The 13,173-nt window shown below is 36.1% G+C and overlaps 1 protein-coding gene across 2 annotated transcripts in view; it reads right to left on the reverse strand.

Moving 5' to 3' along the window:
• The window catches only part of LOC126253517 (putative serine protease K12H4.7), a 108,858-nt gene that overhangs the window by 44,310 nt on the left and 51,375 nt on the right, over positions 1–13,173 (reverse strand). For both annotated transcript variants that reach the window (XM_049954903.1, XM_049954894.1), the window contains exon 5: positions 1,581–1,716. In XM_049954903.1, coding sequence (XP_049810860.1) covers positions 1,581–1,716 — 136 coding nt within the window. The remainder of the gene's footprint in view (positions 1–1,580; positions 1,717–13,173) is intronic.

Genomic DNA, 13,173 nt, shown 5'->3' on the forward strand with positions numbered 1-13,173 from the left:
TGGGATACCAGTTTGACTTTACACAGAGTACGCGAAGGAACTTGCCCCCCTTCTTGCAGCGGTGCACAGTAGGTCTCTAGAAGAGCGTAGCGTTCCAAAGGATTGGAAAAGGGCACAGGTCATCCCTGTTTTCAAGAAGGGACGTCGAACAGATGTGCAGAACTACAGACCTGTATCTCTAACGTCAATCAGTTGTAGAATTTTGGAACACGTATTATGTTCGAGTATAATGACTTTTCTGGAGACTAGAAATCTACTTTGTAAGAATCAGCATGGGTTTCGAAAAAGACGGTCGTGTGAAACCCAGCTCGTGCTATTCGTCCACGAGACTCAGAGGGCCATAGACACGGGTTCACAGGTAGATGCCGTGTTTCTTTACTTCCGCAAGGCATTCGATACAGTTCCCCACAGTCGTTTAATGAACAAAGTAAGAGCATATGGACTATCAGACCAATTGTGTGATTGGATTGAGGAGTTCCTAGATAACAGAACGCAGCATGTCATTCTCAATGGAGAGAAGTCTTCCGAAGCGAGAGTGATTTCAGGTGTGCCGCACGGGACTGCCATAGGACCGTTGCTATTCACAATATACATAAATGACCTTGTGGATGACATCGGAAGTTCACTGAGGCTTTTTGCAGATGATGCTGTGGTGTATCGAGAGGTTGTAACAATGGAAAATTGTACTGAAATACAGAAGGATCTGCATCGAATTGACGCATGGTGCAGGGAATGGCAATTGAATCTCAATGTAGACAAGTGTAATGTGCTGCGAATACATAGAAAGAAAGATCCCTTATCATTTAGCTACAAAATAGCAGGTCAGCAACTGGAAACAGTTAATTCCATAAATTATCTGGGAGTACACATTAGGAGTGATTTAAAATGGAATGATCATATAAAGTTGATCATTGGTAAAGCAGATGCCAGACTGAGATTCATTGGAAGAATCCTAAGGAAATGCAATCCAATCATCTTGTGAAACAAATTTCTGGTTGTTAAGGCATATTTGTAGATGATGAAAAAATCTGTGATGGTGTTATAAAGTGATACCTACAAACTGAGAGCTGCTAATGATGCAGATATACAGTTTGTTCTTTAGAGAAGGAGTGAAAGCAAGGCAACTGAAGAACCCATTTATATGCATTTCACAGCACTGAAATGTAGCTATTTGTTATCAGAGTATGCAACACAAGATTTGTTTGACTATACTGATGTTTTCACTCTATGGAAAATGAGAATTGTCATCAGGAAAAATGTGAATGAAAAACAGAAACAGATAAAAATTGGACAATAACTTCCTCAAAGTGAACTGAAAGCATGGGACACAAAATACAGCATATCTTAAGTGTAGTTGGATAACCAGGAACTTTGTGCAATACATATTCATACTTGTCTACAGAATGAACTGCAAATAATGTGGAGCCTTACTATTCATCAAAATCAACTAGCTCTTCTATTTGAACAGCACCAACTATATACAAAAATTTTATGAATGATACAAGTCAACTGGAAAGCTATCACAATGCAGAAAATGGCACTACAACTTTGCATACCATTTTCAAAAGATGCTAACGTACCTGAACATTTTTTTTAGTGTCTGTTGCCCCACCATATGTTGTAGCATTATAGAAATTTGTGCAGTGGCACGCTCCACAGCTGATACACAGTCAGCACTAGAAGTAGCTAAAGCATCGCTAACAACTCTATAGTATTCTGAAACAAACATGTTGGAATTTAGGTTTTACATTAATTTTTAACATGCAATGAGGAAATCTTAACTAAAAACTCCAGATACTGCAAAATGAAAACTCACCACACTGTTTAAAATTGACAATTTTAAAGTGATAGCCAGTCTTAAAAATAACACCTGCAAAATCACTATTGGCTTATACTCTATTAAAATCATATACCATACCTCTCATCCAATACTCATCCTTTTCTAACTATTGACACTGGAAATTTCTAGTAGGAATTAAAGATCTGAGTGTAATCCTAAGAAAAATAGCAACTTATGTCTCAGAAGAAGGAAAAACTGATGAGTCCAAGGCCTCGTACAAACAGTTACAAGATACAATAAAAATCAGATTTTACTTATGGGAGATCACAATGAAAGACTTGCAAATATACCAATTCCAAAAATAGCTGGCACATTTGGAGAATACATATCCAATCAAAAAAGAAAAATAGTCAGATTTTGCTACTTTTTATCATTTAAAAATTACCAATAGTTTCTTTAGGAGGAAAGAAATACACAAATTTACCTGGTCAGCAAGAGGATATACACTATTATAGATTATATAATAACAAAAGAGGGATTTCCCGGACAGGTTTCAAATAGCAGAGTTTATTGAGGAGTGAATATTGAATGAGATCACTTCTTATTGGTGTCGATATCTGACATCTATGCAAAATAGAGATAATCGAAGAAAACACTTAAGGATCAAAGAAAACAATTAAGAATCAAAAAGAAGAATAGGTTCTTCAAGTTTACCTTTTAGAAAATACCAGCACATGAGATCTCTATCAAAAATTGTTGACAAGAAACTATCAAATTCAGAAACAGTAGAAGACTTGAACGAAGAATGGAAAAACTTAAAAAAGCCCTATCGAATATAGATAACTAGGTTCTGGGGAAGAAAAGGAACTACAGGAAACATGGAGGAGTGAGTATTTGAACAACAAAGACAGAAAAGGCAATTATAGAACAACAAGAAACTTTCAAGATCTACATATATAATCCCACTAATGAAAAATATACTGAATATAAAGAGAAGAGTAATAATGAGAAATGCACAACTCGGAAAGTGCATGCAGAATGATGGGAACACTTTATTGGTAATATACAGCATGATTTACATGGCACACAAACTATTGCTTATAAAGTGATAAAACTATTCAACAGACAAGAAAATGATCATATATAAGTTAATAATATAGGAGAGAATGAATGGATAGCTCATTATAAAAGTTTGTGGTATGATGATACCTGAACTAAATGATGCCAAAGCCATGGACAATATTGATGTGAGAGGAACAACGGACAGTATAAAATCTACAAAAAATAGGAAAGCCACTGGTTCACATGGTATTAATAGGGACTTTGGAAGTGTGAATGGTTATTCCTTGATCAATAGTTAATAGATATTGGGGAAACAAGGGAAGTACCAAAAGGCTGTCTGAGAGTTAAAATAATATCTATCTTTCAAAAGGACGATAGAACTAAATAAAGTAACTATCACAGTATAAGCCTCCTGGATTCAGCATATAAATTATATGCCAAAATCCTGAAAGCAAGACTTAAAAATATCATAGAAAAATTAATATCTGAAGAACAATCAGGTTTTGTAAAAATTATAGAAAAGGAACGAGAGTTCAATTGGGAAACCCATCTCTCTTTTATGGATTTCGAGAAAGCTTTCGATAATGTGAATAGAGAAATTCTATGGAACGTCATGGCTGAATGGGGTTATGCATCTCACCTTGGAAATGGAAATGAAGTCCCATGCTTCTTGACAGAGCGTAGGGGAACGATGCGGGAGACCCGCACCGCCTTACTAGGCAAGGTCCTAATGGAGGTGGTTTGCCGTTGCCTTCCTCTAACCGTAATGGGGATGAATGATGATGATGAAGACAACACAACAACACCCAGTCATCTCGAGGCAGGAAAAATCCCTGACCCCGCCGGGAATCGAACCCGGGACCCCGTGCTCGGGAAGCGAGAACGCTACCGCGAGACCACGAGGGGCGGACCCATCTCACCTTATAAATGCTATTAAGAGCTAATACACAAACACTGAAATTATTATAGATATGTGAAATATAACAACAAAATCAATGAACACAAACAAAGCAGTCCAACAAGGATGTTCTATTTCTCAAAGTATCAGCTAATGGAAAATGTTGAACATAAATGGAGTTCTTTTAGATCATAACACTAGATTCATGTAAGTTTATATGCATATGACATTACTCTGATTACAGAGCACAAATCTGACCTTCTAATGGGAATCCATAAGTTGCAGCAGATAGCCCAAAATCACAACCTAACATAGTGAGTAGATAAAATAAAAGTGATGGCATTTCAGAGCAGACAATCAGTAAGATCCAAAAAGAACTTGAGTAATAAAATCTTGGAGCAAGTTAAACATTTTAAGTACCTAGGATGCAACATCACCTACAAATATAACCATGATGTGGGTCACAAATTAAATGTAGCAGTACCAATATATATGTACTTATGGAAGTGGGCAACAAGACACCAACACAGTAGGAAACAGGCTCAAGAAATGAGACTTCTATGAAGAGTGGGAGGATGCAATGAGATGGGTATCATAACAGGAAATTTGGTTAATACCTGAAGTGAAGAAAAAGAAGAAGAAGAAGAAGAAGAAGAAGAAATTTCATCAACAGTATCAGAACTAAGAGAGCAGTCAATTTTACAGCAAGATATATTTTTATTCTCTCTCTCTCTCTCTCTCTCTCTCTCTCTCTCTCTCTCTCTCTTGTGCGTAAACAAGAAAATGGTAATGGAGCAAAAGTAATTACAAATTTATTTTCAGCAAGTCCATATTTAGGAAGAGCTTTACCTCACTGAATTTAAGGATGATTTGCCAAAGATAATGAAACATTAAATCAATTTTTACATCCACCACAGTCGCAATTCATTTATTCTTTTTATACCAAACAACATCAAATAACTCCTTAAGTACTACATGGAGATATTGCAAAATTTCGATTCCATTCTTATTTTACATTAAGGACTCATTTACATTTTTATTAATAATATCATCATTTTCACTGCAATAGGGTCTGCAGCTGGGATGAATTTTTTGAATGATTTCTTGAAGCCTTCAGCTGCCATTTTCTTTATTTCCTGTATGATTGTACAATTTTGACCTTAGGACATTTTCAAGTATTTTATGGATACTTGAAAATGGCCTAAAGCCGAAATTGCACAATCGAAGAGGAAAGAGAGAAAGTGGCAGCTGAAGGCTTCAAGAAATCATTCAAAAAAGAAACATCATTATTAATTAAAATATGATTGTTGTTGTTGTGGTCTTCAGTCCAGAGACTGGTTTGATGCAGCTCTCCATGCTACTCTACCCTGTGCAATCCTTTTCATCTCCGAATAACTACTGCAACCTACATCATTCTGAATCTGCTTAGTGTATTCATCTCTTGGTCTCCCTCTACGATTTTTACCCTCCACGCTTCCCTCCATCACTAAATTGGTGCCACAGAACATGTCCTACTAGTCTAGTCAAGTTGCGCCACAAATTTCTCTTCTTCCCGATTCTATTCAGTGCCTCTTCATAACATGATTAACTGTTACTTATTTTCTAGGAGAGCCACATACTTTTGTGCCAACAAATTTCTTGTAACTCCAGTTGACATTCAACCAGAACAATACAACTTACTTGCTGATGCTATTTTACAATCAATTCCAAATAAGTTAGGAGGTGTTATTGCTTTATTTTTATCAATCAAAATTCTAATAATTGTACAATTTTACAATAAATCACCTTGCAAGGTATTCAATTTTATCTTATTAACCAATCATAGTTGTAGTGCTACAACTATTAACATGGGCCAGAAAGTGACCGGTTGAAGAACCTTATATTATAACAGGACACATTATAACAATCATTTCTTTTATCTATTTCCTTAATAGTGTTCATGTAACAAATGCTTAAGATAAATTAATGAGGAATAAATCAACAATAAACCTGACAATTTATAAAATCAAATGTATTACAAATACCAATTAAAATAATTAAAGACAATGAAATCAAACTAATCTGACTACATATGAAAGTGTTTGCGCAACAGAATGTAAAGAACCTAATAAAGCATAATTTAAATTTGATGATCAACCAGCAGTTTTTACAGTATAAACACCTAATCTAATATATCATTAAAAAAAGATAGATAAAAAACCATACGATAATGAATACATATAACACAAATAAAGAAAAAATTACCCAAAAACCTATGGAAATTATCAAATTATAAAGAGCAGAAAAATAATAAAGTAAATAATTTGACGTAATAGGAACAGGTTCCTCCTTACAAATTAATTTAGTTGTATCACTAAAATGTTTAGGAATATCAACAAACCTTACCTTACCACAATCCTTTCAAATCTGAATACAACTTCAAACCTTTCATTCTAAGAACATTAAACAGCTACAGTAATTAAAACACAAATAACTAAAACAATAAAATTTATAATAAATATAAACAAATCACAAAATATCAATACAATTCGTAGACCTACATAAATTAATTCTTAATTCAATGTGTTACTTTTTAAAATTATTAATTAATTTTAATCAACAATGTAAAAATACCCTACCCACATATTCAATTCATATTAATGTGAATACATACAACTTGGGACAGAAACTGATCTGGCTCACACTGGTCTTAACTCAAAAGTACGTAAGAAATTAAAAGTTGAACACACCTAATTACTGTGCTCCTGTACCAAAAATTTTTCGTAATCCAATGCTTATGTCAAAATCTCCTTCACTGATAAGAGCTCTTGAAAACAATTACACTGCTATTGGCATAGTAAATTGCGCTTATCAATGTAAATTATTTTCTATTAATTATTTATTAATATTAATTGTTAAATAGTGAAGAGAGCAGTTATTCTTCATAAGACCCCAACAAACATTATCATTAAGTATAGAATACTCAAAAAAACTATGTAAAAATAAACGGTTTTCTCAATCTACAGGAGAATTTAGGTGTTTTATCTCAAAAGTTAAATTCTAAAATTTATTATTAGACAGTTTCTCAACAACCCATTCATTCCAGACCCTAATTAAGAAACTAATAATTATGTTACCTTTGTACAGTGTAAATATAATGGCTCTAAATCTTCGTCAGTGAGCAGGCCAGACCTCAAAATATTATCAAGAGAACATATTTCTGACAAACAGGTGAAAATCAAATTTGCCTAGTTATTTACAATATATTAACAATAATCCTATTGTGAACAAAAAAATATACTAATTTCGTCATTATCACAAAATTTAAGAAATCAAATTTAGCATTTAAATAAATACCTAAAGTAATTATAAAATCAAATTTAAATATGATGAATTAAACTGTGATCTTAAAGGTGGCATGTTTAAAATTTACTATTATATTCAAAGTTAATTAAATTATAAGTTAGCTTTAGACATTACATCCTACAGAATAAACGAGTTAATATTTCTGCCTAAAGAAAATAAATTTTGTCCTTAAAAAATTACATATCTTAGAAAACCATTAACAATTCATTTCTACTCAATAACAATGATAACTATAATTAATTGTAAATTGATTTTATTCAAGGTAAGTAAATAAATACTAAAATTTTTATAAACACTTATACAAAAGGTAGAATAAATAATATTTACTTTAATGAACTGAAATAAATATTTCATAATCAACTTACATCATAATAAAAATAAACTGTAATATAAAAGAATCAAGTCTACAAAATTAATTATTAATAAAAAAATAAACAAAAGCTTAATATAATGTAATCAATAACTAAGATACCCTGATTTGCACATAATAATTTTCAGTGAAAGTAAATTGAGTCATAGCCTGAAACTCTTCTAGAATACACTTTCCAATACATCTACATTATTACCTGTCTAAAACAGTTTTAAATAGAATAAAAAATAGAGAGAATGGGCAATTTGTACACACCTGTCAGCCAATATCAGTTAAATTAACTAAAATTCTTATCAAAACCCTCTTCATTAAAAGAGTTAATCAAATCCATTATGAATAAAAAAATCTATTGCAACCAACCTCCTCTTAATTATATGCTTCACCTTGAGAATACGTATTTTATAAGTTTTAATATTCTTAAAAGATTTTTGACAACAGAGAGATACAAACAAATAAATTACGTAAAGTCAAATAATGTAAAGTTTTTGATCACCTATTATCAATTAGAGGATAGGTTCCTCTGAATGGAATGTGATATCACAAACTTCATTGGTTTTAAGACCTTAACTAAGTGCACCATGGTAAGTATAAGTAACACTTAAAAAATAGAAATATTAGGGCAGCTGCTACTCATCTCATAGCAAAGATAGTGAGTCACAGATAGGCACAAGAAGAAGATTCACAAACAAGAAGTAAGCTCTCCGCCGAAAAGGCCTTCATTGGAATTAGACAAAACACACACACACACACACACACACACACACACACACACACACACACACACACACAGTCTCTGGCTGCTGAGGCCAACCTCAGAAGCCAGAGAAACTGTGGTTTTTTTTTTTTTTTTTTTTTTTTTTTTTTTTTTTTTTTTTTTTGTGTGTGTGTGTGTGTGTGTGTGTGTGTGTGTGTGTGTGTGTGTGTGTGTGTGTGTTTTACTCCAATGAAGACCTTTCTGGCTGAAAGCTTACTATTTTGACAGTCGTTTTGTTGTGCCTATCTGCGACGTGATGTCTCTGCTATACCGTGAGTACAAACTACCTTTTTCTACTACTGTCATTATTCCATCGTGGAATTTTCCATTGTTTGACTTAAAATAGCAGTGATCTTAGTTTTTTTTATTTTAACAGAATCATAGAGCCATAATTTTTTTTAATTTCACGTTATAAATCCATAATTTAACTCCAATATTATACATAATTGCTTTAATCAATAATATTCACTTGTATTAGTAGCACAATTGTAGCTGCTAGCACCAATTTTGTTGATACTAAATCGACTGCTAATTCCAAGATTAACAAATAATTAAATCAAATCATTGTAAAAAAGGATATTTACTATAACACATCTTGCATATAACACAGAGAAAAGGTGAATGAAACTTTTGGAAAATTTGATAGTTTCTTAATAGTTAAACATAATTAATTTACAAAACCAGATACATATTAAAAAAGGATCTTAAAGAAACAAAAAAATTCAGAACAGAATCTCCTTATGACCATAACAGGGACAGGTCTTGAATCTAGGTCTATTACAGGGGTATGAGCAGGGACTGGGAGCAGGGGTTATGTAAGGATGGACGTATATATTTTCGTCTTCCGCTATTGTCGCTTCCTCAGATTTCATTTCATTTTTTCCCCTTGTGCATCCATTTTGTCCTTTTCTTATTTTTCACGTGTATTTGGATGTATTTTTGCATAATTTTTTAGATGTGATTCTCCTTTATTATGTAATTTTTCGTATTTTTTGCACCACCATGGATCCTTGTGCCCTCTTATCTGTGTCCATACTGTTCCTGCGTTGCTGCTTGGCTCATGAAATCCCCCTTAATGGCCTTACCATCAAATTACTCATCTCTGGTTGCCACCTCTTCTTCCACAATGACCTCCACCTGTTCACATACCACCAATGCTTAGCCCTCACCAACATAGTCCTGTGAAACCATATCAACCAATTGCAATCCTCCTTGTAGTACCTTCTCTCCTTCTGCAAAATTCTCTTGCTATGTAATCCCAATTTCCTGGAACTCATAACACACATCGAAACTCTTGCCCTGCAGGAACTTGAGCAACATGCATAACACCACCTCAAAAAGCTCTCCATCTTACTCACTTCCTATTCCCACCTCAGAGTACCACTGTCCACCACCTCTACAACAACCTCCAAACCTCCCCCACATCCCCACATAGCTGACAAACCCTGTCTCACAGACCTACTACACTTACCCCACCCTCCAAAACTCCCTCGCACCACCCTACAGAACCCAGAACCTACACAGACCCGCAACACAGTCATGAATCTTTCCTCGTGAAGCCTTAGTCCCACATAAATATCAACCCTTTCCAAAGGCCTCACCTTTTGCCCCACTCCCAAATTCAATCATGCAAGACTAGTTAAAGACCTTCTCTCCTTTTCCTAGTCCCTACAGTGGAAACACTTTTTCCCCACCAACGCGGCCAATCAGACTCAACCAAAGACCAATATTGAACCTTGTCTAACTCGGTTCACTCCTCCATCCAACCGTGATCTGCCCCCACTGCCTCCAAACCACCCCCTGTTAGCTTTCCAGAATTTCTTAACCTCGAACCTTGCCTCACCATCATTCCCCAAATCCCTCAACATGCAAACTAACCTTACATCCGCAAAAAGAACTGCAGTCCACCATCTAAAAACTGATCCTGACCTTATATTGCTACCTGCACTCAAAGGCTCCACCACTGTTGGTTTGAACCGCAAGGATTACATGGCAGAAGGACTCCGTCAGCTGTCAGGTATTTCCTACAAACCTTGCCACAGTGACCCCATTCCAGTAATCCAGTAGTATTTCCAGTCACTACTCAAATCCTTAAGCCCATCCCAGAGTCCATCTCTCTCCTTACTCCCCGCACTCCCACCTTCTACATGCATCCTAAAGTCCATAAACCCATCCACCCGGGATGCCCCATTGTGGCCAGTTACTGTGCCCCCACTGAGAGAATCTCTGCTCTTGTAGACCAACACCTTCAAGCTATTATCCAGAACCTGTCCTCCTATATAAAAGATACCAACCATTCCCTCCAATGACTCTCCACAGTTCCTGTCCCTTTACCACATGGTGCCCTACTCATCACTATTGATGCCACCTCCCTGTACACCAACATTAATATGCCCATGGCCTTACTGCTATCTAACATTACCTTTCCAGATGCCCTATGGATTCCAAACCAACAACCTCCTTCCTAGTCGCCATGACCAACTATATCCTCACCCACAATTACTTCTCCTTTGAAGGCATTACCTACAAACAAATTCACGGTATGGCTATGGCACCATCCAATGCCAACCTATTCATGGGCCATTTAGAGGAATCCTTCCGAAAAACCCAGAATCCCAAACCCCTCACCTGGTTCAGATTCACTGAGGACATCTTTGCTATCTGGATTGAAGGTGAGGACACCCTATTCACATTCCTCCAGAACCTCAACAACTTCTCCCCCATTTGATTCACCTGGTCCTACTCAACCCAACAAGCCACCTTCCTAGATGTTGACCTCCACCTCAGAGATCGCTACATCAGTACCTCCGTCCATATCAAACCTAATAACCACCAACAATACCTCCACTTCGACAGCTGCCACCCATTAAATACCAAGAAGCCCCTTCCGTACAAACTAGCCACCTGTGGTGGTTGCATCTGCAGTGATGAGCAGTCCCTCTCAGAATATACTGAGGGTCTCACTGATGCCTTCACTGACCATAATTATCCTCCCAACCTTGTACAAAAATAAATTTCCCGTGCCTTATCTTTCCAGTCTCCCACCACCTCCCAAAGTCCTACAGTCCGGCCACAGAGAAGCATTCCACTCGTAACTCAGTACCATCCGAGACTGAAGCAACTGAATTACATTCTCCGCCAGGGTTTCGATTACCTCTCATCGTGCCCTGAAATGAGAAATGTCCTGTACACTATCCTTCCCACCCCTCCTACAGTGGTATTCCGCCATCCACTGAACCTACACAATATACTTGTCCATCCTTACACAACCCCTGCTCCCAATCCCTTAACCTCATGGCTCATACCCCTGTAATAGACCTAGATGCAAAACCTGTCCCAAACATCCTCCTACCACCACCTACTCCAGTCCGGTCACTAACATCACCTATCCCATCAAAGGCAGCGCTACCTGTGAAACCAGTCATGTGATTTACATGCTAAGCTGCAACCACTGTGCTGCATTCTATGTAGGCATGACAATCAACAAGCTGTCTGTCTGCATGAATGGCAACCGACAAATTGAGGCCAAAAAACAAGTCGACCACCCTGTTGCTGAACACACTGCATTTTGGACTGCTGAAGCTAGTGGTTCTTCTGGATAAAAAAATAATATTCACATGTCAACATTCAATGAAATGGAAAATAATGTTTCAAAATGGTTTCAAAGAATATGAAATGGCAGCATTCCTATAAGCAGAAATGTGCTATAAAAGAAGGCTCATGAATCACCCTGCAGATTGGTGTGGAAAATTTCAACGCGTTGAATGGATGGTTGATTGTTTTAAAAAACAATGTGAGGCTATGGATGTAGAAAGAGTCAACTAATGGAAGAACATTACTTTGCCATAGTTGTTGCAGGATTATGAATGAAGAAAAAATTTTAACGCAGATGAAACTGGCATCTTTTATAATTTACTTTTTGTAAAATGTATTCTTTTAAGGGAGAAAAATGCCACATAGGTAATAAAAGTAAAGAAACAATGACTGTACTATTGTACATAAATAATAATGAGAGTGAAAAGCTGCCTCCACTAAAAACAGGAGAATTTGAAACTCCCAGGTGTTTCACAAACATCAAAACACTACCTTGTACTTACAAGTGCAACAAGAATACCTGCACGATATCAGAAATCTTTACAAGGTTTCAGGCATGCCAAGGTGTGAGCAAGCAGGGAGACAATAGTACTTTTTATCAACTGATGCCCTGTGCACCACAAGCAAATAGCATTTCTGAGGAATATAAATGTTGTGTTCCTACCTCTGAACTCCACAAATCATCTGCTGCCTCTGGACCTAAGCACAGTACACTCTATTAACACCACATACAAGGTAGCAGTTGTGGAGAAGTCAATTTCATTTCTTGAGAGGAAGAAAGTGATGAGATTCAATATCGTACAGGCAGGGCCAGTTCTTGGGAGGTAGTCAACTATACTATCACAAAGGATGGCAGGTTTTTGGGGTTGGCAAAATCTCCAAAAGTACAAAATAAACAAGACAGTGAATTTTTTATAAATGAAAAAATGTGAGAATAAATATAAATCATTCATAAAATCTAGAGTCTTACTGGAAACTGTCTATGGTATTGTGAAACAGATGACAAAAGAAGTGCTGAAGCTGGTCACCTTGGTTGCATCTATCAAAATACCAAAGAGTCCAACTGGCAGTGTGGGTGCTGGAGGTGGTCACCTTGGTTGTGTCTTTCAAAATAAAGACTATAACTGGCAGTGCTGGCAATTGTATTTCAACCATGCACTTACACAAAACTTGAAATATACCTACATCAACCTGAAATCTCCTACTGAAGGAAAAGGCTTCATGATCAAGAAATAAAAATAAATGTCAGCATATGATGGTCTAACAATTCCTTAAATACCTACAGGTTTTTTTGCTAAGTGAAACACTTTGCAATAAATAGAGAAAGAATTAGTAAACTGTGCACTGCCTAGCATATGACAGAGTCTTTT

Source organism: Schistocerca nitens, chromosome 1 (assembly GCF_023898315.1).
Source record: "Schistocerca nitens isolate TAMUIC-IGC-003100 chromosome 1, iqSchNite1.1, whole genome shotgun sequence".
Classification (NCBI taxonomy): Eukaryota; Metazoa; Arthropoda; class Insecta; order Orthoptera; family Acrididae; genus Schistocerca; species Schistocerca nitens.